Source organism: Hipposideros armiger, unplaced genomic scaffold (genome assembly GCF_001890085.2).
Source record: "Hipposideros armiger isolate ML-2016 unplaced genomic scaffold, ASM189008v1 scaffold_385, whole genome shotgun sequence".
NCBI classification, from domain to species: domain Eukaryota; kingdom Metazoa; phylum Chordata; class Mammalia; order Chiroptera; family Hipposideridae; genus Hipposideros; species Hipposideros armiger.
Window position 1 is genome coordinate 433,853 of NW_017731735.1, and position 26,769 is coordinate 460,621.

The window sequence follows — 26,769 nt, forward strand, 5'->3', positions numbered from 1 at the left end:
GAGAGAGAGAGAGAGAGAGAGAGAGAGAGAGAGAGAGAGAGAGAGAAGCAGCAGTGACCAGGCCAGGCCTGTCTATAGCTATCCTGAGGTCTCACAGTTGCCATGGTAATTCAGCTCTCTGATTCAGCAGACTATGGTAAGAGTGGGTGGGGGATCTGGGCAGAGCAGAGACATTGAACTGGGAGCAACAACCTCACCAGCCACTGTCATAGGTCCTCTAAGGGATATAATAAATGGGGAGAAGCAGTCAGGTGTGGGGGAAGAGGTTCCCATATGTCTCTCTTCCTTTCTGCCCCCTCTATCTGCCCCCTTCCCAGCTGTCCCTTCTCATCCCTGTTCTTGTTCCCTCCTCCCCCTCCTCTAGCCCAGCTTGTCCCTCCTCCACTCAGGAGCCTACAATGGGAGGCCTCCCTTCCATCTCCCCCAGGATTTTTTTATTGTCTCTTTCTCTTTCCCACCACTGGCTACTGACTATTGGCTACCCTCTCTGGCTGTGGCTGGCTCACAGAACCTTTAGCCTCTCTTCCTTCATCCCCTTTCACATGCATCATTGAAGGGAGAGCTGGGGTAGGGAGGGTCTCTCCATGAGTCCAGCTCTTCTTCCCGCATTCTGTATCTCACCTGTGTTCTCGCCTGCTCTTTGGGGCTGTAATTGAGACCCACTACTGCTCTTGTATATCTTCCTTAACTGGCCGAGGCCCTGCATGGCACACACATGGGCAGAGATGCGTATCCACAGGCACCTACATCTGTACATACAATCAGGCCATATATACATACACCTGGGTCACAAGATGAGGGTCACACAGATGATACACTCCACACAGAAGGTGCACACTAGTGATTAAGAGTGTGGGCGCTTTAGTCAGATGGGTCTGGGCTCAAGTTCTAGGCCTACCAGCTCTTCTTTGGCTAAACAATAATGTATGCTGCTATTTTTAATGTACATGCTGAACTTCCTGAACCATTAAGGCCACACTCATGGCGAGTCAGGGATGTATAGTGCATAAACACACACACACACGCACACATTTACACAACCAGGAAAACCAGGCTGTATAGACCTTAGACGACCCCTCTGTATTCATAATTCACCAGCAGACATGCTACCCTCCTTAAATCCTCACACACCCCTTCTGGGCCCCACTCCACAGCTGTATGGGGGCTGGGGTTCAGCCCCGGGGACTCAGCTGGGCTTCTCTGAAGACAGCTGTACAAAGGCATCAGCCTGCCCCCTTGACAGCCTCTTATTACCTCCCCCATCTCCAGCAGTTAACCCCCATGGTGCTTGGGCCCCCTGGGGTTGGGAGGTAAGGGTAGGAGCTCCTCAGATCTCACTGTAACATACTTGGGGTGAAACTGCAGAGACATTTGGCTGCCTGGTGAGCTCTGGCCCAGATTTCAAAAGTTGCGGTCCTCATTTCTTAATGGTGTCTGTGTGGCTGCTACGGACTGCCCAGTGGGCATCTGAGACATGATGGGTAGAGGCTGAGGTGCTAGGAGTAGTTTCCTTTATTAACGGCGAGAAAGTCAGGATCACTGAAGATAGTCACTGAGGGGCCATAAGGCTGAGGGGTATGGGACCTGGAGAGATGGGGCAGGGCTCGCCATTCACTTCCAGGACCCAGGGAGCATAGCTGGTCCAAGAGGGAGAGGCACTGGTCACTGGAGTCACAAGGGTCAGGACAGGCACCTGGGAGAGGGTGGGACAGTCATCAGCACCCTCCTCTACACCACACCTGGCCAAGATGGGCTCCACCAAGCCCCGCTTTGCACCCCCTAGTGTCCACCCCTTTGGGCTCTCAGGACTCACTGAAAGGCTGAGGGAGTGTCGATCTGCTGGGAGGCAGTCAAGGGCTAGGACTGGGGGTGGTGGCCGGTGTGCAGGGCCTGGGCACCCCGGGGCTGATGCCCTGGCTGGCGTAGTACTCCACCACCTGCCGCGGCACCTCGGCCAGGACGCACTTAGCGAGCGCAGAGGGTGCGGCCTGCGGGTGGGGGAGGAAATGTGGTGAGGGGCGGGAGCATGGGAACCGGGTCAGGTGAGGGGCGAAGCTTCCCAGTGGTCAGCTGGGCTCTAGCGTCCTTATCAGGAAGGACATCAACTGGGTAAAAGAGCAGGTGAAATTTAGGGGTATGAGGAGCTGAGGAGTCCTTCTGCTGGGAGAGGGCATCGGTCACTCACATCCTTGAAGTCCCGGAAGGGCACGAATTGGACGATGTCGCGGGCCGCGGGCACCCCTCGGGGGCAGCGCAGGGGACCGTCATCGCCGTCCAGCAGGCGCATGTCAGAGAAGTCAGCATTGCCCACGCCCACTATGATGATGGACATTGGCAGATGGGAGGCGCGCACGATGGCGGTGCGGGTCTCGGCCATGTCGCTCACTACGCCATCTGTGAGCACCAGCAGCACCGAGTACTTCTGAGGGCAGACGGAGGGGAGGAAGGACAGGTTCCGTGTGCAAAGGCATTGTCATCTGCCCCAAGCCCCCGTCCTGGCCCTGGCCCTATCCGAGGCCACCTGGACAGAGCCTGGTTGCCTCCTTCCTCTCCTCACCGTGGCTTGGCCAGTGCTCTGCTCCCGCTGGGCTGGCCCGGCCACACGGTTGATGATGGGGGCCACGTTGGTGGGGCCATAGAGCTGGATCTGGGGCAGGCAACGGCGGTAGGAGGTGATGACCCCTGAGATCTCTGTGGGCAGAGGTGAGGCTGGCAGAGATTAGCAGGGAGCTCTTCCTGACACCCCTTAAAGCAAGGAGGTGCCCTCCTCTCACCCCTTCCTCAGTAAGTAGGAGAGGTGGGTGGTCCAGATTGGGGTAGTTGGTGGGTAGATGCTGCTGGGCCAGGGGGTGGAAGTCTTACCAATGCAGACAGGTTCTGGATGGGTAAGGGGCAGGGAGCTGGGCCCATGGGAGTGGAGTCTGTGCCCTGGCATGGGGTATACAGGAGTGTGCAGCAAACTATGGGGGCAATTTGGGCTGGTGGGAATCTCCTCTCTTACCTTCACACTCAGGATTTTCTGGGTCAAAGTTGATAGCAAAGTCATGAGATACCTGTGAAGGTAAGGTGAGAGCAGCAAGGGAATCCTTCCTTCCTGTCTGACTCTCCCACCATCTCCTCCTTTCTTTCCCCTTGCACCCAGCCTACCTCGAAGTTGGGAGGAATTCGAGCCCCAAAGCCAAAGGCTGGGAACCGCTTATCACTGGGGAGAAGACAAAGCAGTGAGCCCCATCAGGCAAGGCCTCCCTGCCTGTCTCCCCACCCCTGCCCCCCACACCTTCCTACCTGTCATAGTCTTGGCAGATGCCTCCCACGGCACGCAAGGCCTGCAGGTAGTGGTTGGGCTGGCGGGAGCTGAGGCAGTGTAGGGACTGGCTACTCATTGGGTCCCCATTGGAGGCAGTGAAGTCGATGGCCACCTGGTGGAGGTGAGGAAAGGGACATGCTGCATCCATGAGAGCCAACAGAGAGGCTAGGCCAGAGTTAGGGTCTGCAGGGAGGACTAAGGTGAAACTGGGCAAGCCCACTGGTAACCTCATCATGGGGTGGGAAGAGGGGTACAAGGTGACCATGCTAGGCTCATTAGAAGCTTAAGCTGAGCAGAGGGGATTCCAGGTTCCTTATGTTCACTAAGGGCTTAGTCCCTCCATCTTGCCTGTGTCCCCATTCCCTGGGCCTTTACCGTGAAGCTGATCTGGCAGCCGCCCATGATGTAATCCAGGAAGGTGTGTACCTTCTCCACCTGGTGGGAGCAAAGGAGGTAAGGTGGAGGGATGGTCCTTCAAAGAGGGAGCTAGGTGGGGTGCTGTGGGGGAAGTGGAGGGACCAGAATTTTTGAGGTTGAAGCTGGAAGTGGGATAGGGCAAGGGTTCTCAGTTTCCAGAGCAGAGAAACTGGTCTTTGAAACAAGGGCAGAGCTGAATGCGAGGCTGCAGTACGGCTTGGGGCTGGGGCAGGGCTTGAGGCTGGCACTGGAATTTACCGTGCACTGGGCCAGTACGACGGTCCCCGAGCTCCTGTAGTTCTTCTTCTTGTCCCTGTACTTGGGGTTGATGCAGTCCCACTGCATCTAGACCCCACATATCCCAAAAACCCAGGGTCACAATTCTATAAGGTGACCCCTCAACCTCCTCCCAGAGCAAGACCCCCATGGCTCAGTCCTTAAGCTGAGCCTAGGGACTTTCCACTGTCTTCATCTCCTATCACGTAGGGTGGCCTCTTCAGCATCACCCTCAGGGGTCTCCCAAGGATCTTGGGAGGGGGTTCTAGGGGGTGGGGTGAGGGCTTTGTGGCACCTCCTGTCCAGGGTTTGCCGTTCCTTCCTGCATCTCCTGGAAGGTGCTGGTGAACTCGCCAATGAAGTCATGCTTCCCACTCGAGTCGTAGTCATACACCAGGAACTGAGAAGGAGGCGGGGTTAGGGTCAGGGATGCTTTGCAGTGGTTCCTGGGGGGCAGGGAAGGGACTCAGGGAGGTAGGGGGATTAAATCTCTAGGCCCAAATGGATGACTTCAACCTGCCCAGAGAGGCCACCTGCTGAAGTTCATTCTTTGGCTCAATCTGGCAAGGACTTTGGCTTCTGATGAAAGGCACATGTGTAGAAACACTGAGCTGTGACCAGTTCTTTGCCCCACAGTGAGATCTTTTCTCATGGGGGAGAGGAAAGGGGTTGCCACACTCAGGGGGAAGGTCTCAGACAGAGGCCAGGTGCTCGAGCAGGCGGCCCTTGCTTGGTGGGGCTTCACCTTGAGAGGCCGGTGGATGTCACAGCTGCAGAGGGAGTGCAGGGACAGGCGGAATGGCTCCCAGCAGGGGTTCAGGTTGTTCTTCACCACCTTGGAGAGGCACCAGAGAGATGGTCACCTCCTATCTAGGCTTCTCTATTTTGCTCTTCCTCCCTCCTTCCCCATAGCCCTAGGCACCAACCTCGGTCCTCCAGACCAGCTGGTCACTCTGGTCCTCGTTGGTCTTATAGATCTCCATGAAAGGGTCAGACTTGCTGAACAGATCCTGGGGGTTTAGGGGAAAGGGAGCATGAGCCTGGTGAGGTCTGCAGGGTGAGGCGGCTAACACTGAGAAAGGAACAGGGCTAAGACTCTGGGATTTGTCTTGAGTGGGGGACCTGGACTTTGGGGTTCCAACCTTGTTGTCCAACTTGTGGGCTCTGAAGGTGAGTTGCACATAGTCGTTGGTGCCAGATACCTCCTCGGCCATGATCTGCAAGGGCAACACAAGTGGCAGCACTGCCCCTCCCCCTACCACCACAAGGACCACCCTATGCCCTTTCCCTTAGGTGGGGGTCCATCCTGGGCATGATGTCACCATGGATTTCCATGCAGAGGCACTGAATGCCCTGCTTAAAAGTGAGTACAGATGACCTTGCCTACCGTGATGGTGGACTTGCCCGCAGCCTTCCCGTTCTTCAGCAACAACGGCTTAGTGACCTTGGTTTGTGACACAATCTGGGGATGGAGGTAAAGGGAGACCCAGCTGTGATACCCCCACCTGCCTTGGCCAGGGTAAAAGGGACAGGGGTAATAAGTGCCACTTAGACTAAGGTTGGACTTAATTTCCACAGCAGCTTTAAGTTAGGCACTGTGACCCCCTATTATTTAGATGAGGAAACTAAGACCAGAGAGGTTAACTGTCTTGCCAAGGCTGCACAACCAGTGAATAGAGGAGATGGGGTCCAAGCCCAGGTTGAACTTGCCAGAGAGCATGCTCTCTGTTATTTTGGATCTCAGAGGCAGAAGCTGATGGGAGTGGGATAGGGTGGGAATGCAGACCTGGCCCAAGGTGCACTCTATAGAGCCGAGGAAGGTGTCATTGCTGGGGCTGGTGGCTCCGTCCTCAGCGTCAAACACATGGAACTGCAGGGGCTGCTTCTCCTCAAAAAAGTACTCAAGGGCCAGCACCCGGGAAAAGACGGGGTTGGAGCAGGAGCGCAGCACCTCCGTGCGCTCTACCTGTGCAGCAGGAAGGATGAGGGCCCTCTGAGAACCCAGGTTGTTTTCCCAGCTCTGGATCACCCATCATGCCAGTTTTCCTTGGGTTTGCATACCCCCAGGGAGCTCAGGGTGTCGCAGCCCACTAGACTATCAGCCCTCTGCCTCTGGGGCCATCTCAGAAACCTCTGGAACTCTGGGCTTTAGAAGCTGTAAAACGGGTTGTGTTTGTAATTATGGCACACCCATCACCAAGGTTACCCGCACAGCCTGGAAGAGGCCCCTCAGGGTCCCCACATTCCCCTGTGAGGCTTTCGATGTCCCCACCCACCTTCCCTCCTTCCCAGGCCAGGAGGTTAGTGAAGGAAAGACCTGAGCTCTCACCTCCACCCACTGCTCATCAGAGTGGAGCTTGAGCAGCACACAGGGATGGGGCTTGGTGAGGGTGTCTCGGTCCAAGAGTCCATGGCAGGACACCCGCAGTTCCACCCGTGAGGCCCCCAGTGTCATGGCTGGGGGCTCAGGCACCCATGCCATCTCAGGGTCCGACATGTTACTGTGGGGACAGAGCAGATGGCCTGAACGCTGGAAAGGGAACACCTGCCAGGGAAGGAGGCCTGTCTTCTGGGAGACTGGGCCTCGCTTCCCCCTGCCCTGCTTCCTGAGGCCCTGGGACCTCATGGACCAACTGTTTTCCTTGCCTCCCTTGGCTCGGCTTCCCCCAGAGCTCTCAACAGGGGAGGGCAGAGGATCTGAGCCTCTCACTCCTTCACAGCCCTATGCTTTTGTCATCCCTGCTGGCCTAGTACGCATGGATGGGGCTGGACAGGGCTGGAGGGCTGGGGGTGGGGGTGTTCCTGGCAGTCTTGGTTCCTAGGCCATCGATTGATCTACGCTTTCTGATGCCTCAGCACCTTCTGCTATTTCCTAACTGATGTTTGAGCCAGTGCTGCACTCAGTCTTGGCACGAGGGAGCTGAACTGGGGCAACGGCTGTGGGGAAGAGGGTGGCAGGGCCCCAGGAAGTCTGAAGAGGGTGGGCCTCCGGAATGGAGTTTGCGCTGGGCAGGAGGAGGCAGGTGGAAGGTGCTCTGTGGGCTGTTCCTATCTACCTGCCCCACTCACCTTCTGGCTGGCTGATGGGAAGGGAGAGGCGGTGGGCTTGGGGAGTTAGAGGCAGGGCCCTATCTCTGCTGAATGCTCCTCCAGGTTCTTGGCAGGGGTTCCCACTATGACAACTCTCGCTTCCCTCCCCACCTCTCCTCTTCTCACACTTCTTGGCAGCACTGGCACTGTCTCTTAGCGACGAGATTTTTGGGGAGCCGCGGCCCCCTCCATACTGCCTGTGAGATGCACGCACGCCACCCTCCCCCAGCAGTGGTACCAAGCCTCGGGCAGCAGCAGGCAGGGGTACGCTGGCCCGAGCTCATGGCCGGTCAGTCCATCATCTATCTATATCTGTCCACGTCTCAGGGTGAGGCTGTCTGATCTTCTCCCCATGAGTGTGCATTGGTGTGTCTGAATGCCCCCACCCTGTGTGTGTGTCCCCTAATCATGTGTCTGTCTCCAGGAGGGTGTGACAGTTCCTGTACGTACCTTCCTCAGAAATGGGACCCTTCTCTGGCTGAGTACCCTCTCCCCACAGCGGATGCCTTTCTGGATCTGTGAGGAGGATTTGGGTTGGGGGGGGTCTCTGCCTTTTGGCCATGAGTCACTCAGTTCCCGCAGGTCCCCTGAGATGGGCAGGGGCATGTGGTGGTTAGGGGATCAGGCAGGAGTAGAGACCTTTCTGGGGGCTGGGGGAGATGATGTTATGGAGACTGGGCCGGGCTGGGCTGGGCAGGGCTGGGCTAGGGAGGAAGGGGAGGCTCACCTGGGCTCTAGTCAGGGGGCTCCTCTCTCCGGCTCTGGCCCCGGCCCCGACTCCCTCGCTGCTCCAGCCGCTGGTGCCAGCTCCGGCTCTGGCTCTGCTGCTATTTATGGGGCCTGGATGGGGAGGGGGGGCGGCAGCACCAGCTCCCCGGGCACAGACCGGTTGGGAGGGAGAAGAGAGGAGGGGCAAGGCCACTGCCTGGGAGAGAGTCACAGAACCGGGGGAGGAGGGTGGGCTCCGGGTGGCTCAGAGGCAGGACCCCCACAGACACAGTGACACACATCTTCCCCTTCATGCCACACCCACACCCACACCCAGCATCACAGAGATACACGCATTGTGGCGGTGCGCGCCACACACACATTCACACCAGAAAATGATGGAGACACGCACCCACGACTCCCAGGCTCACACCTATCTTGACACGCACAGGCGCCAGCACATAAACTCACTGTGACACCACGGCAGTTACAGCCCTACAGATACACACAGGGAAACACAACCAGTCTCACAACACTCTCCACATCATACTTGTTAAGGATATTTGCAGTCACATATAAAAGAACACTGGGCTATACTTGTCACACACACACACACACACACACACACACACACTCACACTAACCCAAATACAACAGAATGGAGATCTTCACGTGCTCCTTGAAAACCATCACATACCACGCTTGAATCTCATAGCTCTGAGAATGAGCTCCAGTGTCCTAGCCACCTTTTAACAGGGAGACACAAGGAAATGGACACAATATTGTGTAAGGGCGCAGTCTCACATCCTGGTCACACAGCCCCCTGAAGACAGGGCTGCCCAGTGGGGAGATGTAGAGAAAGACTGATTCCCGAGGCATTCCTAGTGCCCACAATTTACCCCCTGCCCTGAGATTAAACCCATATTGCCATGTCTTTGTAGGAGGGGCCATGTCATGCACAGATCTTGAAGAAACAAGATGTGTCATTCCCTAGTGAGACGAGGGGAAGTGAGCAATTGTCTACGAGCTGTATGCAACACGTGGAGACATTTGGGTACATGGTGATGTGGGATGCATACACAATAGGGGTCACCAGAATACCTGCACCCTGCATCCCCTCAGCTGCTCATATATTAAGGTAGCAGCCGTTTACTAAGCATCTCCTGGGTGCCAGGCACCGTGCCAGGGGCTGGAACTACATAGGTGATTAAGACACAGCTCCTGTCCCTGGGAGAGGCACGTGTATATAGAACAGACCAGCCCACAGACAGGGAGATGAGTCAATACACAAGTGCAATTAAGTGTGACAGGTGCAAAGGTATGGACCTGTTCAGGATGCAGTGGGTCACAAAGAGGGAGGGTTCAATTTGGACGAGTTGGGGGAAGGCATCAGGGAGGGCTTCACAAAGGAGGAGGCTCTTGAGTGGGAGTCTTGAATTCCGAGCTAGTATTTGGTAGCACACCAATGGGAAACAATTAATTTAATCGTTGCTCTTCTCACACCATAGACACTTCTGTTCACCTTCAGGCTACTCTGCTGTTGAGATTTCTATGGATGGTGCTCCCAGGATGCCACACCACCATTGAATCCCACCATTAGTGAGCCTGCTGTGTATAAACACACACACACACACACACACACACACACACACACAGCATACTGCTCCCCAATCTCCTCCTGGTACACTGGGGTCTCCTAATCCCACCGCACCCCCCAAAACTGGACACACACTGGTGTTGGTTTCTGTCATTTTTGTTCCTTCTCCAGCCAGCTCAGCCCAGATCCTGCACGTGACACCCATCCTGCCTTGGGGACTTCTCAGTCCCCTCCTGCCTATCCATCAGTTTTCTGGTCCACTCAGAGCCCAGCCCCATCCCCGTAAGGTGTTCCTCAGTTTTCCCCACTGAGGCCAAGCACTGAAGGGGAACAGATGGTGAGGGGTGGGGGCAGTGAACGGGGAAGACAGCAGGAACTCCAGGCAGGCAGTGGTTTTTTTTCCTTTTTATTCTATACAAGTGGGGAGAGAGCCCCTGGGGACAGAGGGATAGATCAGCCCTCCTGTGAGGGAGTGACCACCACTCCGAAGCTCTCTGCTGAGGGAGCGAGGCATCGAGAGCCTCCCTCTCTCCAGGTTGCTCCCTCCCTTTCTGTCCCCCACCTCCTGTCCCCCATGCCTCATCCTGCCATCCTGCCCCTGGGGAATGGGCTGGCAGAGCGGCCTGAGGTGCGGGGGTGGGTGGGGGTCAGTCCTTGTGAGGCACATGTTGAGAGGAGGGCTGGAGAGTGTACTGCGGTGGCTGTCAGTCTGTTCCTGGCTCACTGGCTCCTGCTGGGGACAAATCCAGGAAGCCCTGTTTCCTGGGCAGAGGGAGCCAGCCACCCAGCGTGGGGCTCGCCATGTTGGACAGATGGGTGGGAAGGGGGACTGCACTCCTAACCACCCCGCCGGCACCTGTGGGGTCAGGCGGCCGTCTTCTATCAGGCTCCAGCTTGTCACAGGACTGTGCCCGCCGTGTTCTCTTGGGCTTCAGGGGGGCAGTTCGGCGGCCTGGATCCAGGGGCCCTGAAATGACAGTCAAGGCAGGCCTGGCACATGAGTGGGGCTCACAGGCTAGGTGCTCATCCAGGCTGTGACTCATTTCGTGCCTGGGGTGGGGACCCGGTGTGGGCAGCAGGGTCCCAGAGGCATCCTGAGCCCCGCTCTAGCCAGGTGGCAGACCTTGGACCTCAGGCTCCTCTTGGTCCTGCTGTGAGCCCAGCCTCAGCCGGGGTTTGTTCATTCCTGGGGCTGCACCCCCAGCCTCAGTCTCCTCCTTGCCCCCTGGCTCCTGGGTGGGGCGGTGGCCCCTGGGCACAGCCACCGGCTTGGGGGGCCGTGGAGCTAAAGGGGGGTCCTGCAGCTGACAGAAGAGGAAGATGCTAGGTCAGTTAGTCCTTTTGCCTCATCAAAGTGCCTTCCCCACCCACCTTGCCAGCCCTCACCTTGGCATTCCTAGCAGGAACAGTCCTCTCAGGGAATATGGCCCCCTCCTTTTCCTCTTCCCCATCTTGGGAGGCTGGGCTGGGGCTCTGACAGCTGTGGCTGGGGGCACTCTCCTCAGCTGGGGGATGGGAAGAGAGGAGACACTGCAGGAAAGGCATTCTTGCATAGCCCTCCCTGTCCCTATGAAGCCCTGGAGGCCAGGACGTCCCCCTCCGAGCCCATTTGCGCCTATGCTTCTGCCTTAGATATCTCCTTCTGCTCTCACGTGTCCTTAGCCTTGGGTCTTCAGGACCACCCTGAGCCTGTCACCTTTGGAGGGGTGGGGTGGGGAGCTCGGACCTGGCTGTCTCTTGAACAGCAGGGCCTGCTGGGGCAGAGCCAGAGCCTGGGTTGTCTGGGTCCACAGGCATGGCTGCCCATCCAGAGCTGCAGTGCCCCAGGGCCCTGCCAAGGCTGCAGCCTGGCACTCCCAGGACTTTGTCCGCCAGTGTGATTTAGATGGTGAGAGCCTCAAGGAGAGGTACCCTGGCACCCTCATTAGCCCCTCTCCCCCACCTCTGTGGCTTTATGCAACCTGAGCCTGAGGATATGCCACCTGGAAGGTGTTGTCTGTGTGTATATCTGTGAGGCATGAGTGACAGAGATCTGAAGGGTGATGGCAGTGGGTGCATTAGGAGACTCTTGTGGTCTCCTAAATGAAGGATGGAGCCTAGCTTTGGGCACTGGTTTGTGTGGGGGATAGGATAGCCAGCAAAGATGTCCCCAGTGCTGGCTCAGCCTTGGCGGATGAGGGGGAACACAGGCATTGCCAAGCCAAGGGCCAGCATGGCTCTGCACTACGCCCTTGTGCCCTAGCCTTGGGGTGGAAGAGGAGGAGGGTGATGGAGTGTCTATGTCTACATGTCAGTATTGTTGGAGGGTCATATTCCAAGCCTGTGGGAACTTAAATTGACATGGAGCTGGCCAGCTTTTTCTTAGAGGCTCCCTAAGTTCCTAAATGAAAGGTACTCTGAACCCAGCAGAAGGAAAGTGTCATCCCATGACCCTCTCTCCCCTCTATTCCTTCAGAGTTGCAAAGCCAGAAGGTAAATGACTGGTAGGAGGACAACACTGCTGGTGGTGGCTAAGCCTGGACTAACCAAGGGTTCTGACCTCTGAGGCAGGACTCTTGCCTCTTCCTTGTGGCACCTTTCTGTGTGAGCTGAGGATGGCTTGGTGAGCTATTTTTGGAGGAGCCTGGAATGTTTGAGGTGGGCCTGGCATGGCTAGTACTTGCCCCGTCTCTTCCCAGATGAGGTGCAGAAAGAGGCCTTCTCTATAGAGGGTGCCACTCCTCTGACGTGGCCAGAGGTGGCCCCTGCCCTAGAGAATTCCCCTGCAGTCACCCAGAAAGTGTTGTTCTTGTCTGCCAATCCTGGCAAAGCTACTCTTGTTCTGTAAGACCTTTCTTTGGATTGGGTTGTCTCTTTTGAATGTAGCTTTGTAAATATCCTTACACATTTTCACATCTCACTGCCCCACTTCAGTCGTAAATTCCCTGATGCAGGGACCATGGTTTCTTTAGACACACCCTGGACCTTCAGTGCTGCTGCCCCAGAAGAGGCTTTCCGTACCTATGTGCCATGTGGCCTCTGCACGGCGCATGGCGCTGAAGCTCGGCTTGGTGCTTTGGGGTGGCGGTGGGGGCTTCCAGGCTCCAGGCCCTGGCGTGGAGGGAGGGGATGGCAAACGGGGAAAGGCAAATTAGGAGAGGCTCCAGAGAGAGGGGTCAAAGGAAGGAAGGGAGGGTGACCATTCTCACCTGCATCATCTGAAGAGCGCCGTTTCTGCCAGGCCTGGACGCTGCCCTCTAGGTCTGGGCCTGTGCCCTGAAAGGACAGCTGAGTCAGGTCATCAGAAGACTTCCCTCCAGGTGGGGGCTACCGTTAGCAAGGGGCTTCTGCTCTAGCATCTTATGTCATTAGTCTCTAGACCCTTGTATCGTTTTTTTTGTTTTTTTTTAAATTATACCCATACCACCCTAGGGGCATAAGAAACGGCTTACATGAATGAAAATAGTTACTTTAATAGTGACGTGTTTATTTTAATGTGTGCTAGAAGAAAACATGACTGTAGTTTTAAAGATGATAATGCACAGGTCCAGGCTAAGTTAGAAAAAAATTGAGTTGATTTAAATTAAAACATTATGTAAATGATAACACAGATAACACAGATGGTATGTGGAGAAGGTAAAAATCAGTCCTAAAGGTGGTAATCAAGTCACCAAAGTTTTGGAAATAGCTGTGGAGGTTAAGTATCTTTATGGCTGCTCATTTTATAAGAAAGTAGAGGCTCTAGGAGGTTAAGTGACCTATCCAGGATTCCATGGCAAGTGTCTAGCATAGGCAGAGCTGCAGCTAACACCTTCTAATGCCAAAGCATAGCTCTCTCCACTGACTCACCAAGGACGGGGTGTGGGAAGGGGAGGGTGGTAGACAAAACCCACAGGACCCTCAATTCATCACCTTGGGCTCCCCTCACCTCTTGTTTCCCATCGAAGCTCCAACCCTTGGTTCTTCCCAACCCAGGAAGGGCAACACCATGGACCCTTGGCTGCTGTGCCGTCCCAGGGTCCTGGCCCTCATCCCCTGGCTCTGACCCCTCGGTGCCCTGGAACAAGGTCTTGGGTTTACAAGAGGTTCCTGAGGGAGAAGGGACTCTACAGGCAGCACGGGAGTGGGAAAGGGCCCCTGCCCCTCTGAGTCCCCAGCTGCAGGGGGCGGGTGTGTGTGTGTGTGTGATGTGTGTGGGGGAGTCCTGCCTGGACCCTCTGAGAAGTCCTTCTACTGCTCTCCTATGCATGCAGCACTCCCAGCATGCTCTGGGTCACCAGGCCTAGCTTACTCTCAAGGAGCAGGGAGTTGGGATGACCAAAGTTCCCCAGAGCCCCCGAGTCCTAGCATTCTCCCATTAACTGCCTGGGGTGGAATGGGCAGGTGGGCTATGTGTGGGACAGCAAACAGGGAGGACACAGCACCCCCTGCCTCACTTACCATCTTCCTGCGGAAGGAAGGCCCCCGGCCCCCCCCAAATCCAGGAAGGAGGCCACTCTCCTCCTCTGGGCTCCAGCAGGGGGAAGAGTTGTTGCCGTGGCTGGGGGGGTCTGGGCTGGGGGGGCTCTCCTGAGTTGGGGGTGGGGGAGGGGGCGGAGGGAGGAGGAGCCCAGTGGTGGGGGACCCTGGCCCCTTGTCCCCCTTGAAGCTCCGGGGCCGGCGAAAGTGAAACAAGCCTCTGCGCCTCTTCTTCTGGAGTGGAGGCAGCGGCGGCTCTGAGAGGCCTGGCCGCAGGGTCCGCAGAGTCCGGGGGTAACTGGGCAGGGTCAGGGTGAGTTAGTGGGGTGAGTTAGTGACAAAGCCATGGGGAGATGTAAATGCCAGATGCAGAGGTTGCTCAGGGCCCGGGGTGGTCCTGGTGTTAGTTTAGTCTTGGGTCTCATAAACCTCCCACTTTCCTCTTTCATTTTAGTCTCTCCTGCCATCCTGTAACCCTTTCCGTTCAGCGCTCAGGGGAGATGGTGTCCTTATCTCCCCTGTCATAATTCTCCAGCAGACCAACTCTTTCCTCTCAGGCACCCCTCCCACCCTCTCCTTCTCTCAGCATCTACAAGTGACCCAGCTCCTTGTGTGCAGGGCAGTGACCTCTCTGACAACATGCCCTCCAGGCCTCTTATCTTAACTGTCATCCCAACCCAGGGCCTGCTGTCACCTGTCTCCTGCCCCCGTCCCCACCATCCCACTGTGGTGGCCCCATCCTTTTTAGATAGCTGTCCTGAGGAGATTAAGAAAGCATGGGAGATAAGGGCTGGGTGGGGAAGGACAAGAATGTGGGGGAAATGTCCCAGAGAGACTGGCTTTGGGCACTGTCATTGGAGAGGCCTCCATGGGAGCTGGGCAGACACAGGACCCCTCATGGGGCCTCAGGGCCTGCTGAAAATAGGAGTGTGTTTAGGCGCCACACCTGGAACTTTCATCCATGACCCTTCGACTGAAGAAGTCCTCCAGCCCCTCATCCAGACGGGTGGCCATCCCATTCTCTTGACGCGTCCCAGGTACTGGCACCTGCTAGGAGGAAAGTCTTATAGGATATCTCATCTGGGTCAGGGAGCCCCTCTCCTATCCATTCAGGGATTTCCCCTTTGGACTTGGACTGGCCTTTCTTGGCCCCATGGCAATTTAGACTTCAATCTGCCTGGGCATTTCCTAAGCTTGGTTCTTGGCTCTACTCCTCACCACTGTCTAGCAGGCAGATCTCCTATCTGTGACAAGGTCTAGCTCCCATCTGAACTGGATAGTCCCTCCCCTTTTGATGGCCGGCCTAGGCCCCTGCCAGGTCCCCTGAGGCCAATGCCTCTGACATTTGGGTCCTCAAGGTACAACCCCTGGTTCTGGCATTGCTAAGTGAAGTCGGTCCTCCTTCAAGGCCTTAGGGACTTACGCTGCACCGACCAGGTCCTGGAGGGGTGGTCCTGGGGGGCCTGGGCCTGCCTTGTGTTTGATGTCTTAGTTTATAGCCATGAGTGGGAAGCTCAGATAGACCTTCCCAGGAGCCACCAGTTGTGGGCTGGCTGTTCGTGAGTCCTGAGAACCAGCCAGGGGGGATCCCCAGGCTCCCCAGCTGGCTTTCCATGTCCTGAGGGCTCCCACCTGTGGGAACAGCAGCGTTAGAAGGACTAGCAGAAGGGACAGGACGAAAACAGGCCAGCAAGACAGAGAAAAAAGAAAGGGAAACAGGGCCGTTAGAATGGAAGCCGGGGACTCACTAATGAAGGCGGACACCGGCCGGATCTTGCGGCAGCGTTTCTGCTTTTTGATGGCCATGGTGTCCTGCAGAAATGGAGATGAATAGTGGGGACAGGTTGTTGCAAGTCCAAGGAGTCTCACCTGGAGCCACCATTCCTCATTAAGCCTTCTCTTTACAGTCCCTCCTGTCTCCCTGTCCTCAGGTGGCTGGGGCATTGGGACAAGGGAAGAGGATGGGCGGGTTAGGGCTGGGGGGTGAGATCAGGTTCAGTGAGAGGACAGTGGAGTTCAGAGAAGTGGAAGGCAGACACTGTTTTGCAGGTTCAGGGGCAGGACCTAGGTTAGGGAGGGGATTATGGGTGAGGGTACTTACGATGTTGGTCCCAAGTTCATCATCTGTGGTCTCCTCATGGTCATGGTTACGTCCTCGGCCCCGGGAGGACAGATCCTGCCCCTGGCTTGGCACCCCTGGTGGGTCTGATAGTGTCCTTAGCTGGGCCAGGTGCCGGGCCTAGGGAAGGACAGGCGTGAAAAGGATCCCAGGGAAGCTGCCCACCTTCCAGGGCCTTGAGGGGAGGGGGCTGAGGGCGACAGGAAGAGCTGAGGTGCAAGGCATGCCAGAGCCTGGCTATGATTCAGAAGCCTTACCAGGCTCTTGTGGGAGTGGTATAGCTCCTGCAGGATCTCGTCCACTATGGAGTTAGTCAAGTAGGTGACGACGGAGAGCTTCACTTCACTGTGGGCACAGGTGGGGCTGCTCAGCCACCTCTCCCCAGCCCTGAGCCTCAGCCTTGCCCTTCCGCGGTGCCTGAGGGGCGAGGGCCAGCTAGCCTGGCTGTCCAAGGAGGCCCTAAGATGCTGTAGGAGGCAGCTTAGGTCCACTACTAGTGTGTCCATAGAGGCATAGCCAGTCCCACCCATGGAACCCTCTAGCTTAGGTGTTTGTGGACTTGGGAGGGTGGGCAAAGAGGACCGAAGAAGGAGGAGCATGGGGGCTCTGGGATGGGCCCCCGGAGCTCCAGCGGAAAAAAGCTGTGTCGGGTGAACTGTAAGATCAGAAATCAGTTCTTGTAATTTTTCTTTGCTTTGGTGAGTGGCGGCACCTAGACCCAGAATGAAAGAGCTCTGGGGTTGCAAACTGGGTGGGGGGGTGGAGAGAGTGTTGTCCACACACTCCATATCACATCGATTTTCTTTGACCATGCCTCCAAGGAGGCTGTGCTTTGTTTCTAGGAGATGACTCCAGGTGTATGTGGCTAAGTGTGTGTGCACACTATGTGCCCGGCTCCTAAACCTGGCTCCTAAACCCTGGCTCAGCACTTAGATTTCTAGGGCAAAGACCAGTCCAACCCTAAATAGCAAGGTTGCAGTTAGTTAAAGATTTATCCCCTGTAATGGAGATTGTGCATTCATTATTCATTGCTGAGAGCTGGGCCCCAAGTCCCTAAGTGTTCTGGGTCAAATCCATCCCTTTCCCAGCCCCGTCCAGGCTCTCACTCTAGCTTGTTCTGAATGTCTTGCCCCGCCTGCTCCAGCAGCGCCCCGCGGATGAAGTTCCGGGGCACAGTGACGCGCTCAGCCACATTGCTCAGCATCTTGTTGTGTCCCTCGGCCACACGCATGGCCACAGGGCATAACTCCTGTGTTAGGCTGACCATGGACTCCAGGATCACCTAGTATGGGAGAAGGGAGGCCAAAGCCCCAAGGGTAACAGGGTCAGGGCTGGCACCAAACCCAGGAGACTCTAGCCTGTCTCTTCCAGCCCTTCATGGTGAGACTGAGGGGCCCGCCAAAGTCATTAGGGTAGTCACAGGGCTAGTTAGCAGCAGAGGCTTGGACACTCAGGCTTTCACCTTACCATATGGACAGGGAGAGTCTGACCAAGGATCAGAGTCCAGTGGGGAGAGGTCAGCGTGCAGGGGCCAAGGTTGAAGCTAGCAGAAAAAATCCAAGCCCAGTTTTCTAGCCATGTCTTGGCATAGTGGGAATGTGGGTGGTCTCAACTCTGCATTTCCTTCTTGCCTCCATTATTCTCTCTGTGCTGACCTCAGCCCTTAGTTTAGGGGTTGAATCAATACTGGGTTCCCTCCTCAGGACTTACCTGCAGCTCCTTATCCACAGCCTTGGACACCTCGCTGGCTACTGACTCCAGCCTCTGCCGCACAGGCCCGTCGTTGGCTAGCACATGGCCCAGCTCATAGAGGCTGGGAAACAGCTGTGGAAGGAAGGAAGGAGTTCTGATCAGAAAGCCAGAGCCAGGCCTTACTGGGTCCCTGGGTGCCCTGTGCTAGGAGGGCAGATGCATAGGGCAGGGCGTGGACACGCCTGGGTTAGCACAGCTGGCCTTCCTGGGTTCTGGACTGTCAGGAAAGGGTGGGGCTGTGAAGGGCTCACCGCCCGGGAGTTCTTGGCATCCTTGATGAGGTCCCGAGCGTAGAGCAGCTCATCCTGCACGGGCTCTAGGGGGCACAGCCTCAGGGCCCGAACCTCCTCCTGTACTCGTCCGCACAGCCGCTGTAGCATCTGGAGCACAACCGCAGGAGTGTCAGGGGGGATCCCAGCTCCCATCTTCCCCATTTCTGGGTCTCCTTGGGCAGTGCTATTGGTGCCGGCATTGATGGGATGGTGGTGATGTCACTGGAGGACTTGTTCTCACTTCTTCTAGGGAATCCCTTCTTGAATGCCCAGTGGGGCTCCTGCAGTCCTGTGCACCCCTTGTCTGGGGGGGCCCCGCTGCTTGCCTATGTGTTCTCTCATGGTTGGGGCCCCTATTCTGAATGTCCTGCCTTTTTGCTCTCCCACACGCTGAGTCCAGTTACGGGTACCACAAGATGCCTCTTTCATGACCCATCCCTGCACCTGTACACTCTGTCACATCACACCTGTGTCAACATGCCCCATGCATGCCCCGTGTGTCCCAGAGGGAAACGTTTACTTGCTCGGCGCTGCTGGTCACCAGGCCCTGCTGCAGCCTGAAGGCCTGTTCCTGGGGACACGTCTGGGAGTGGTTGTTCCTCACCAAGCACCACTGGATCTAGAGATGATGGGGTGGGTGGGGTCAGGGCCTGGGGATGTGAGCTGGCCCCTGCCCTTTGCTGTTCACCCTGCTTAGGCCGCCACCTTCTGCCAGACGTCCTCAGTACGCTCCGGGGCGCTGCGGTAGGCTTGGGAAATGTCACTCACGGGGAAGGACATGAAGCGCAGCGTGTGGTTGCTGTGGGACATAGTAGCACAGCTGGGTGGGGGAAGAGGTTGAGGAAGAGAGGCCCCTGCTCCCCAAAACCCACCCCTGGTTGACTACTTCTTTTGTCCATGGCCCTTTCTAACATTTCTGTGCAAACAGGTCAAGCAGGCTGGTGTGGGGCTGGAGTCGTTCAGGCCTGGTGCAGGCACAAGGAAGCTGGGGGCTTAGGTCAGGGCAGGGCCTTGGTCCACTCACCTCTCCAGGGCCCTCGCAATGTCCAGAAAGCCCAGGGCAGATGTATTGTTCCGATCCCATAGGATAGTTCTGGGAAGGGGGTGAGCATAGCTTGTTAACCCTCCCTCTGGGTCCCTGTTAGGGGGCAGGGCACAGCCCCCCCGTCTGGAGCTCTCCTTCCCTTCCTGGGTAATGAGGCTGACTCAGAGATGGTTCTGGGACTGAGGGTCTCCTGGGAGCTAGGGTACAGAGTGAGGCAAGCAGGGAGGACATGTGTGTATGGGGAGGGGGTGAGGGCTCCAGGTCAGAGGGTCCAAGTGGAGGCTCACCTGAGGGAGGAGTTTATCTGCAGGGCCTTAGACAGCATCTTGGCTCCTATGTCCTCCATGCCATTGCCGCTCAGATCCACCTTAGCCAGGCAGGTGTTGCTGCCAAGGGCATTGATGAGGATGCTGGTGCGTAGCTTCAGCCGGGAGTCCGCCACTGATAGTGACTGCAAGGACTGTGTGGGCAAGTGGGAGTTGGGCCCAGTCCCCGCAGCTCCTGCCACTGCAGGTCCCCTCCCAGGCCCAGTCACTCACACAATCCTCTTCCTGGATCAGCTGCACCAGCTTGTGGAGGATCTCCTCCATGGTCCTGCGGGGAGTCAGGGCTCAGAGTAGGAGGGGAGGGGGCTGAGGTCATGCTATTGGAGGAGCAGGGAGTGGGCCAGAGGTAATACAGTGAGCCAAAAGAATAGGTGGATGATGGAATGAGGGTCTGTGGTATGGGGAGGGGGCCTCACTTGGCCTTGACATTGAAGTTCTTGCCCAGAAACAGGTGCTTGAGGGACTTATTCTTGCCAAGTGCCGGCACCAGTGTCAGGAGGTCCGAGTCGAACCCTGGCCAGTAGATGGGAGAGACCTGGCCTTGAGGCCTGAGGCTCACAGGAGTCTCCTTAAGGTTTCTCCCCACACTATAGGCCCCGTCCCCACCTAGTCCCCAAGAAGAAAAGCACCCCCACTTACCATTGTCAGACAGATCCAGGCTGCCCACACAGGTGACAGCCCCCAGCTGCTCCTGCAAAGCCTGGGCTCCTGCTGAGCGGAGCTGTAGGGACAAGGTGGGGTAGGGCAGCGAGGCAGGGTAGGGGTGAGGGTAGGGCACCTTTAATGCTGAGACCAGAGTAGTCACGCCAGCACTCAAGGTTATACCAGGTCTGGGGTGTAAAATCAGGCGGCCCTTTTTCCACACCAGATCCTTCCCTAGGGCTCTTTCCCCTTCCTTGAGTCAGAAAAGGCTCCAGGCCACTGCTCTGGATTCAGCTCTGTCCTGCCCTCTGGTGGGAAAGCCTGATATCTCCCAACTCGAAGCTTCGAGCGGGGAGATACTGGAGACTAACGGCCTCTGAAACAGGGTCGCAGACCACAAACTGAGAGGGGAAAGTGGAGGTATGGTCAGGTTGGGGGCGTCTCAGAGGAGTCGTACAGAGGCAAGGTGTTGCCAGGGTTTGACTTGGGTCAGGGAAATGAACAGTGGGGAAACGGGTGGGGGACAGGCAGCCGGGGTAGAGGCCTGAGGGCTCACCTCACAGCTGCTGAGGTCCAGGTGCACATCACTGAGATGACTGTTGAGGGAGAGGCCTTGGAGCAGAGCCCTGTGGGAGGAAGGTCAGCAGGCCCACTTTTACCCCTTACCCCTTCTCTTATGGTTCCCCCTTGGACACTCCCCCAACCCTGCACCCACCCGACCTGAGGGCCTCCAGGGGCAGCTTTGTGGCTGACAGGTTGACGTGGCTGAGTGTGTAGGCGCTGCTGAAGAACTGCTTGAAGGCTGGTGGGGCCTCCCGGCCCTTCCTGCAGAGACCTCTGGGTTCAGCGAGGGAGGGGAAACCCACCACTTGCCCCCACCTTTCCTGCACCCCGGTGCTCCCACCTGTGGGAGCAGCTGTTGCGCGCCAGGTTGAGGTAGGTTAGGTGGGAACAGCAGCCATGGAGCAGGGCACCCAGAAGCTGTGAGGAGAGACATGGTGGGTCTCACAGGCGTTGGGGGGATGGGAGAGGACTCCTCCCCCCCCCATTAAGATCCTAGCTCTTCACTTCTGCAGTCAGTCTGTGTGAGCCCCACTGTGGACGCCCACTTTGCCTCTTAATGCCTCAGTTTCTCCTCTGTGGAAAGAGGGTCTACTCCCTGCCTGGCCCCCAGGGGTAGTGGAGAGGCTCACAGTGGACGTATAAAGCCAGGATCACCACAGGCTCATAAGGTGCCTAATTCAAGTTAAGGAAAGCGTCTTTTCCTCCTGATGGACTCAGTCCTATATCAGGGCCTCTGGCTGGGGAACGAAGTGAGAGGGCTGGCTTGTAGGCATAGCCAGCACAACGTTGGGTGGTGACAGAGATAAAGTGCCACACAGGTGTCAGCTATGGGCATAGCTTTATAATTCAGCCGAAACTGGAGCCATCCTGCCACCTCTGCTCACCTCCATACTCAAGGAGGAGGGTGAGGCAGAGACCCTCCCTGGCCTCCCCAAAGCACCCCATGTTGGTCCCCCATTGCCAACCCCTCACCAAGTCAATGGCACAGTCAGTCCCGGCCAGGTCCAGGTGCACGAGAGCGTTGGGCTGGGCCAGGAAACTGTAGAGGGCCTGGGAAGGAAGGACAGGGGAAGGGGCGATAGAGCTCCGCTACCCCCAGGCTACAAGGCAGAGACCCCAGGCTCTGAAGCCTGAATGCGCCTCTGTAGGGGCTTGAGGCTACATCCTGTGGACTCACATTGGACTCGTCTGTGGCGAGCAGCCCAGGGTTCTTGCTCAGGTCCAGGTATCGAAGGGAGCTGGCAAAGGCTGGGTTGGCCCCGAAAGTCTGGCCCAGTGCCTGGAGCCCTGAGCACAGAGGGCACTGGGCTGGGTTGGTCTCCAACCCCACCTCCCCCCCTGGTATACAACGCTTCCCCGCTCCCAAAACGTGGCGCCTTTCCTTTCCTTGACCCCTGGGATGCTGTGTAAGTGTGTGGGTAAGCCTCTGGGGCTCAACAGCCCAGGCAGGGCTGGGGAAAGTCAGAGGTCAAAGGTCAGGGGTATTGCTGCAGATACCTCGAGGGGAAATGGCAGTCTTGGCCAGGCACAGTTTGGTGAGGCCAGTGGGGAAGCAGAGGAGCTGCTGGCTCAGACTGAGGAAACCTGGGGAATGGGGAGAGAAATGGGCCCAGTGAGTGGCTGGGCGGTGGAAGCAGGAGGTGCAGAGTCAGAGTAGGGGCTCCAGTGGGGGACAGGCCTGGGGTCAAGGATACCGGTGTTGGGGCAGAGACTCAGGTTTGAGAGCCCTGATTCAGACCCAGGTTGGGCTCTGGGCTAGGACAGGGGGTCTGCATGGTGGTGGGGGTAGGATTCTGGGCTGGGGCTCACCCTTGTCTTCGATGGGGTTGTGGGACAGAGTGAGGGCATGCAGCACACAGCTCCCGTTCTCCCCAAACACCCCGGCCAGCTTCTGGACAAAGTCCCTTCAGGCAAGGGGAGGAAGGATTTATTTGTCCCAGCCCCTGGGCTTCCCCTCCTCCTCCACTTGCCTATCTGGCTGGGGCGGCAAAGGTCAGAGGCCCCTAATGGTGGGGAGCAGCTGGGGGCCTGCCACAGAACTTGTCACCGCTCTGGAGTACCTGGGGAGTCGTGCTGAGGCAAAGCCCAGCTTCGGGTCCTCGAGACTAAAGCAGCCCACCCTGCTCGGTAGTTGATGGAAGAGGGGTCGTGGAGCTGGGGGTCGGGAGGCTTAGCTCTGAGTCCCAGCTTGACCACTGACTTGCTTTCTGCCCTCTTTGGGCCTCAGTCTCCTCTTCTGTAAAGTGAGGAGCTAGATGAGATAGCTCAGAGGCCTGTGTCATGCTCTGAGATTCTGGGGCCCTAAGACTACATCAAGGGGGCACCACTGCCCAAGGAGGAGGCTGGCCTCACGTCTTAAGTCCGGCGTTGTCCAGTACCAGCTCTTCAAGGCTCCCTGACTTGCTCAGGGTATGTAGCACCTGTTCTAGCACTTCAGAACCCTGAGGACAGAGGGGGTGTTGCGATCAGGAACCAGTCAGGGCACTGCTTCTTCCCCTTCCCCCACCCCTCGTAGTCCCTACCAGCCGCAGGTCCTTGCAGTAGAGTTTGGTGAACCACTGGTTATAGGCTAGAGCTGCCACCATTAGAGCCAAGTCTCTGTGGGGAGATCGAAGTGAGCAGGAAAGTGGTGAGCAGGTAGCTGGGGCAGGAAAGAGGAGACTAGGGATAGAATGGTTGGGCTGGGGACAGCCTGGGTGGATAGAAGGCAATGGAGGGTGGGGTTAGGGAGATAGAGCTGGGGCTGTGGGTGGGACCAGAAGGGAGAGCCTAGAAGGGCCAGGGTTGGGCTGAGGCTGGAATTCCGGGGTGGTGGTAGTGGCTGTGGTGGTGGTGTTGAGTCTACCCCATCAGCTTACCGGCTCTCCAAGTGGCTGAAATCCAAAAGATTGAACTCCCGGTTATCCTCAGCATGATAGATGGTGTCCACATCCTTGGAGAGGTGGAACTGGCTCACACCTGCCCTCCTTCTCCTCCTCTACCCTCTCCCTCCGAGTCCCACCTGCCCGCCTACTGGGTTCCTGCCCAACGCACCCATTGCACCTCCTCACGGCAGTGCAGCCCATTGTAGTCACACAAGGCAGCGTAGGTCTCGGAGAAGCCACCTGTGGGGCAGGAGATGGGCTGGTGCCAAGAGGGGCAAGGGGGTGGGGAACAGCCTTGGGGGTCAAGGAAAGGTCAAGGTCATTTTATGTGCCAGTGTCCTGGGTTCTTGCTGCACCATGAACCTCTGAGGTCCGGGAGCTGTGGAGCCCTCAGGGCAGGTGAAACCCCATATACAAAGCTCTCTGGACAAGGGGCAGGGAGGTGTAGGTCCCACTTTCCTCAAGTCTGCCCCTGCTCACCGCAGACACTGTGAGTGGTAGACGTGGAAGTCTCAGAGTTGGGGGACGTGTCTCGGGGCCCTTCTGGGGTGTCTGCATTTCCACGCCGGATTAGACTCCTGGAAGATGAACACATCCATCCCAGAGAGGGGGTGAAAAGAGGCTCTCAGTTCTTCCCCCTGTTATAGCTTCTGGATCCCCAGGAAAAAACAGGAGTGGGGACATGAGCGCTCTTCTCAGTCCCAGGAGCTCAGGTCCCGGGGAAGGAGGGAGGGATGCGTAAATCTTCTTCTTTTCCAACCCCTTGAGAGATTCCTCTTTTGCCACTCACCCAGGGCCAGGGCAGACCTTGGAGAGGGCAGAGCTCACATGTCGTGTCACCTGGTCCACACTCTCAGCTGATGGCAGCCGCATGCTCACCATGCCACGCTCTGTTTCCACTAGGATCTGGGAGAGAGGGAGCAGCAGGACCTCAGATACTGACTCCATCCTCTTACTGGCCCAATAGTGGGGCCCCAGCCTTCGGTGCTCACCTGGTTCTGACTGAGCGTGTTAAAGGCCCGGATCTCCAGGACATTGAAGGAGCTCTCCACCTGGGGGAATGGGGACGCTCCTCAGCTCATGGTAAGACTTTGGCTGCCAGGCTTGGGAGAGAGCATGCTAGATACTCTCCTGCTCCTGAGCCTAACTCACCTTGGCTGGGACTTTAAGGGGGAACAGGTGGAGGCGCCAGGAGGTCAAGGCCTTCAGAGAGAGGAAAAGAAAGTCAGCAGCAAATGGCAACTTTCTGGCCCTTCATCCCCCTGCTCTCCTTTTGCTCCCTCAGCCTGTGTAACCCTGGCCAGCAGTGGCCCTCTGCTCTGGGGTCCTCTCCGCCTCTCTCAGGTCTCACCCCTCGTTTCCTGGGCATCCACTCAGTCCGGCCTGCCCCTCTCCCAGGTTGTGTCTCCTCGGCTTTCCCCCACTTCTGTCTCTTCTGCCCTCTAGGCTCTCTGCCCTCAGCAGTCTAACTAACTGCCCTTGATACCTCCGCTTGGTCCCAAGCCCAGCGCCCTTACCAGTACTCGGTCTTCAAATTTCTTTGGCTTCGTCTCCAACTTCACACGATGTTGCTGGAGCACAGCCCCTTGGCTCAGGCACCTCCGGATGCTGTCTGCAGGTGGGTAGGGGCCTGCTCAGAGTTCTCCTTACCCTGGGCACCCCAATCTCTCCCAGGCTCTCCAGGGGCAGGGTCAGATGGGAGGAGAGAGAAACAGAGAGACAAAGGACAGGGACACAGACCTTTCTTTCTTGGGTGACTTTTCTCTTCCTATTGGGGGCGGGGTGTGTATGTGTGGAGAAAACTCTGGCTCCTGATGTTCCTGAGACAAGGGACAGTCAGTGAGTGACACTGTCTGTGGGAGGGTGTGTCTTACACTTCTGAGGGTGTGAAGGATTTTTCCAACCCATTCACTCCGGCAGCCGTGGACCCATACACAGTGAGTCAGCATGTAAGGGTGTGGGGGTGTCCCTTTGACTATATTCTAGTGGTCTGGGTATGCATGTCTGCCTTTTACTATACATGTGTGCATGCCTTCTGAAGATGCCAGGGAGCCCGTGTATGGCTTTGGTGGGGATGGGTAAGTGTGAATGAGTATTCTGTGCCTGCAGTTGTGAAAGGGGCACAGAGCCAGAAGGTTCTGGTGTGGGTGGGGGGTGGGAAGAAGTTAGTGTTTAAATGAGCCTGTACCCATCTGCTGGCAGAGCCATCCAGATACGAGAGAGACAGAGAAAGAGAGAGAGAGAGAGAGAGAGAGAGAGAGAGAGAGAGGTGTGGGGGTGCAGTGCTATAAAGATGTGTGTACACACATCTCATGATTGTGCGTGTGTGTGTGTGTGCGTGCGTGTGTGTGTGTGTGTGTGTGTGTGTGTAGGGGTGGGAAATCGCCACGGTGCAGCATGCCTCAGTATCCTTGAGCGTCATGGTCTCTGTGTGGGCTAGCCTGTGCTCCAGCCTCTGGGGGTCAGGGTTGTGGCCGTGCTGGAGGCTTGGGCCTTGGTTGGGGCCAATTCTGAAGACCATGCAAACAGGATAGGCCTTGAGGTGTGGGTTGGGGTACTGAGAAGGGGGCAGGCTGGGACGCGCGTTGTAGGAGGCGAGCTGCAGAGACCCTGCTCTTGCATTTAGCTCGAATCCAGGCCTTCTTCCCTGACTCCCTTCTTTGCTCCACTGGTCTGGGCGCTGCAGGGCAGATAGGGGGGCTCTCCAGGGCCAGTTCCGGGGCGGGGCCGGGAGCAGGGAGGGTGTGGAGCCAAGAGGCGGTCAGGACCAGGGGCAGCTCCCATCGTGCGGCGGGGCGGGCCTGGCTCCGCCCGGTGGGGAAACCCGGACTCTCCGTAGGGGAAACTGGACGCCTCGCTAAGGGGTGGGTCAGGTTCACTGAGAGTCAGCCCCTGGAGCGCAAGGGGACTGCACCTGTCACTGAAGATCGGGACGGGCGGCTCCGGGACAGGAAGGTCCTGACAGGGTGAGGCAAGGAGGGCAGCGGAGGATGCTCCGGGGACAGAGCTGCTCCGAGCTGGGGTGCAGGGGCTGCCTTGCAGCCGGGACGCATGGGGGCGGGGGCGGGAGGCACCTGCGCTGGGGTGTGCCGCGGGGAGGAACGCACTGGGTCAGGGATGCTCCCAGACGGGGCGTCCCGGAGACCACCGCAGCCTCGTACCTTGCAGCTCGCGGGTGAGCTCTGCGCTGGGCTTGGCCATGGCGGCCGCTGCTGCTGCCGCCGCTGCAGAGGAGCCGCCGCCGCCGCCAGGAAGCCGCGGCACATGCTAGACCCGGCTCCGGCAGGGCCCGGGCGCTGAGCGCTGCAGTAGCCGCGGAGCCCGCTCCTGTCAGGGGCGGCTGCGCGAGCGCT

General features: G+C 57.4%; 2 protein-coding genes and 1 long non-coding RNA gene across 21 annotated transcripts; 1 reads left to right on the plus strand and 2 right to left on the minus strand.

Annotated features, from left to right (window-relative positions):
- Positions 1-1,494: 1,494 nt before the first annotated feature.
- CPNE6 (copine 6) lies at positions 1,495-8,099 on the minus strand. 5 transcript variants are annotated; one of them, XM_019663154.1, is made up of 18 exons: positions 7,818-8,081; positions 7,541-7,606; positions 6,330-6,501; positions 5,787-5,966; positions 5,388-5,462; positions 5,143-5,217; positions 4,927-5,010; positions 4,746-4,835; positions 4,296-4,400; positions 3,983-4,069; positions 3,683-3,742; positions 3,286-3,419; positions 3,148-3,202; positions 3,002-3,053; positions 2,558-2,709; positions 2,186-2,422; positions 1,814-1,988; positions 1,495-1,693 (listed from the first exon to the last, which is right to left on the minus strand). In XM_019663154.1, the coding sequence occupies exons 3-17, from the start codon at positions 6,495-6,497 to the stop codon at positions 1,851-1,853; spliced, it is 1,692 nt and encodes a 563-aa protein (XP_019518699.1). In that variant the 5' UTR covers positions 6,498-6,501; positions 7,541-7,606; positions 7,818-8,081; the 3' UTR covers positions 1,495-1,693; positions 1,814-1,850. The 5 variants fall into 5 exon arrangements, with proteins under 5 accessions (XP_019518699.1, XP_019518700.1, XP_019518698.1 ...); XM_019663155.1 differs by lacking the exon at positions 7,541-7,606 and having other exon boundaries at positions 2,558-2,691; positions 7,818-8,099; XM_019663153.1 differs by lacking the exon at positions 7,541-7,606 and having other exon boundaries at positions 7,818-8,079.
- LOC109393683 (uncharacterized) lies at positions 7,211-24,955 on the plus strand. Of its 3 annotated transcripts, none has more exons than XR_002126312.1 (3): positions 7,211-7,418; positions 24,320-24,499; positions 24,863-24,955. It is a non-coding gene; the product is annotated as an uncharacterized LOC109393683 (long non-coding RNA). The 3 variants fall into 3 exon arrangements; XR_002126313.1 differs by having other exon boundaries at positions 7,212-7,379; XR_002126311.1 differs by lacking the exon at positions 7,211-7,418 and adding an exon at positions 21,867-21,958.
- CARMIL3 (capping protein regulator and myosin 1 linker 3) lies at positions 9,786-26,769 on the minus strand. 13 transcript variants are annotated; one of them, XM_019663148.1, is made up of 40 exons: positions 26,578-26,769; positions 24,934-25,028; positions 24,569-24,619; positions 24,409-24,468; positions 24,207-24,322; positions 23,897-23,994; positions 23,586-23,656; positions 23,411-23,484; positions 23,075-23,150; positions 22,905-22,993; positions 22,362-22,456; positions 22,050-22,136; positions 21,730-21,839; positions 21,525-21,602; positions 20,893-20,969; positions 20,709-20,813; positions 20,545-20,614; positions 19,986-20,067; positions 19,763-19,859; positions 19,560-19,614; positions 19,308-19,480; positions 19,000-19,068; positions 18,681-18,774; positions 18,496-18,594; positions 17,955-18,083; positions 17,662-17,775; positions 17,058-17,233; positions 16,209-16,296; positions 15,934-16,071; positions 15,581-15,644; positions 15,256-15,464; positions 14,779-14,879; positions 13,815-14,130; positions 13,303-13,431; positions 12,584-12,650; positions 12,396-12,485; positions 10,782-10,900; positions 10,519-10,699; positions 10,252-10,362; positions 9,786-10,125 (listed from the first exon to the last, which is right to left on the minus strand). In XM_019663148.1, exons 1-40 carry the CDS (start codon positions 26,615-26,617, stop codon positions 10,100-10,102), a joined length of 4,119 nt encoding a protein of 1,372 aa, XP_019518693.1. In that variant the 5' UTR covers positions 26,618-26,769; the 3' UTR covers positions 9,786-10,099. The 13 variants fall into 13 exon arrangements, with proteins under 13 accessions (XP_019518693.1, XP_019518691.1, XP_019518690.1 ...); XM_019663146.1 differs by having other exon boundaries at positions 14,779-14,882; positions 23,586-23,710; positions 26,578-26,767; XM_019663145.1 differs by having other exon boundaries at positions 9,796-10,128; positions 14,779-14,882; positions 23,586-23,710; positions 26,578-26,768.

What these genes read in the sequence shown, in the direction of transcription:
- CPNE6 (XM_019663154.1), bottom strand. Translation starts at nt 6,497, where the DNA reads ATGTCGGACCCTGAGATGGCATGGGTGCCTGAGCCCCCAGCCATGACA. An exon ending in CCCACAAGTTGGACAACAAG is followed by an intron (nt 5,011 to 5,142) that starts GTTGGAACCCCA and finishes CTAAACCCCCAG; the next exon opens with GATCTGTTCAGCAAGTCTGA. An exon ending in GCTGCCAGATCAGCTTCACG is followed by an intron (nt 3,420 to 3,682) that starts GTAAAGGCCCAG and finishes CACCTCCACCAG; the next exon opens with GTGGCCATCGACTTCACTGC.
- CARMIL3 (XM_019663138.1), bottom strand. Translation starts at nt 26,617, where the DNA reads ATGGCCAAGCCCAGCGCAGAGCTCACCCGCGAGCTGCAAG. An exon ending in AAGGTCTGCCCTGGCCCTGG is followed by an intron (nt 23,995 to 24,206) that starts GTGAGTGGCAAA and finishes TTCATCTTCCAG; the next exon opens with GAGTCTAATCCGGCGTGGAA. An exon ending in GACAACGCCGGACTTAAGAC is followed by an intron (nt 22,457 to 22,904) that starts GTGAGGCCAGCC and finishes CCTTGCCTGAAG; the next exon opens with GGACTTTGTCCAGAAGCTGG.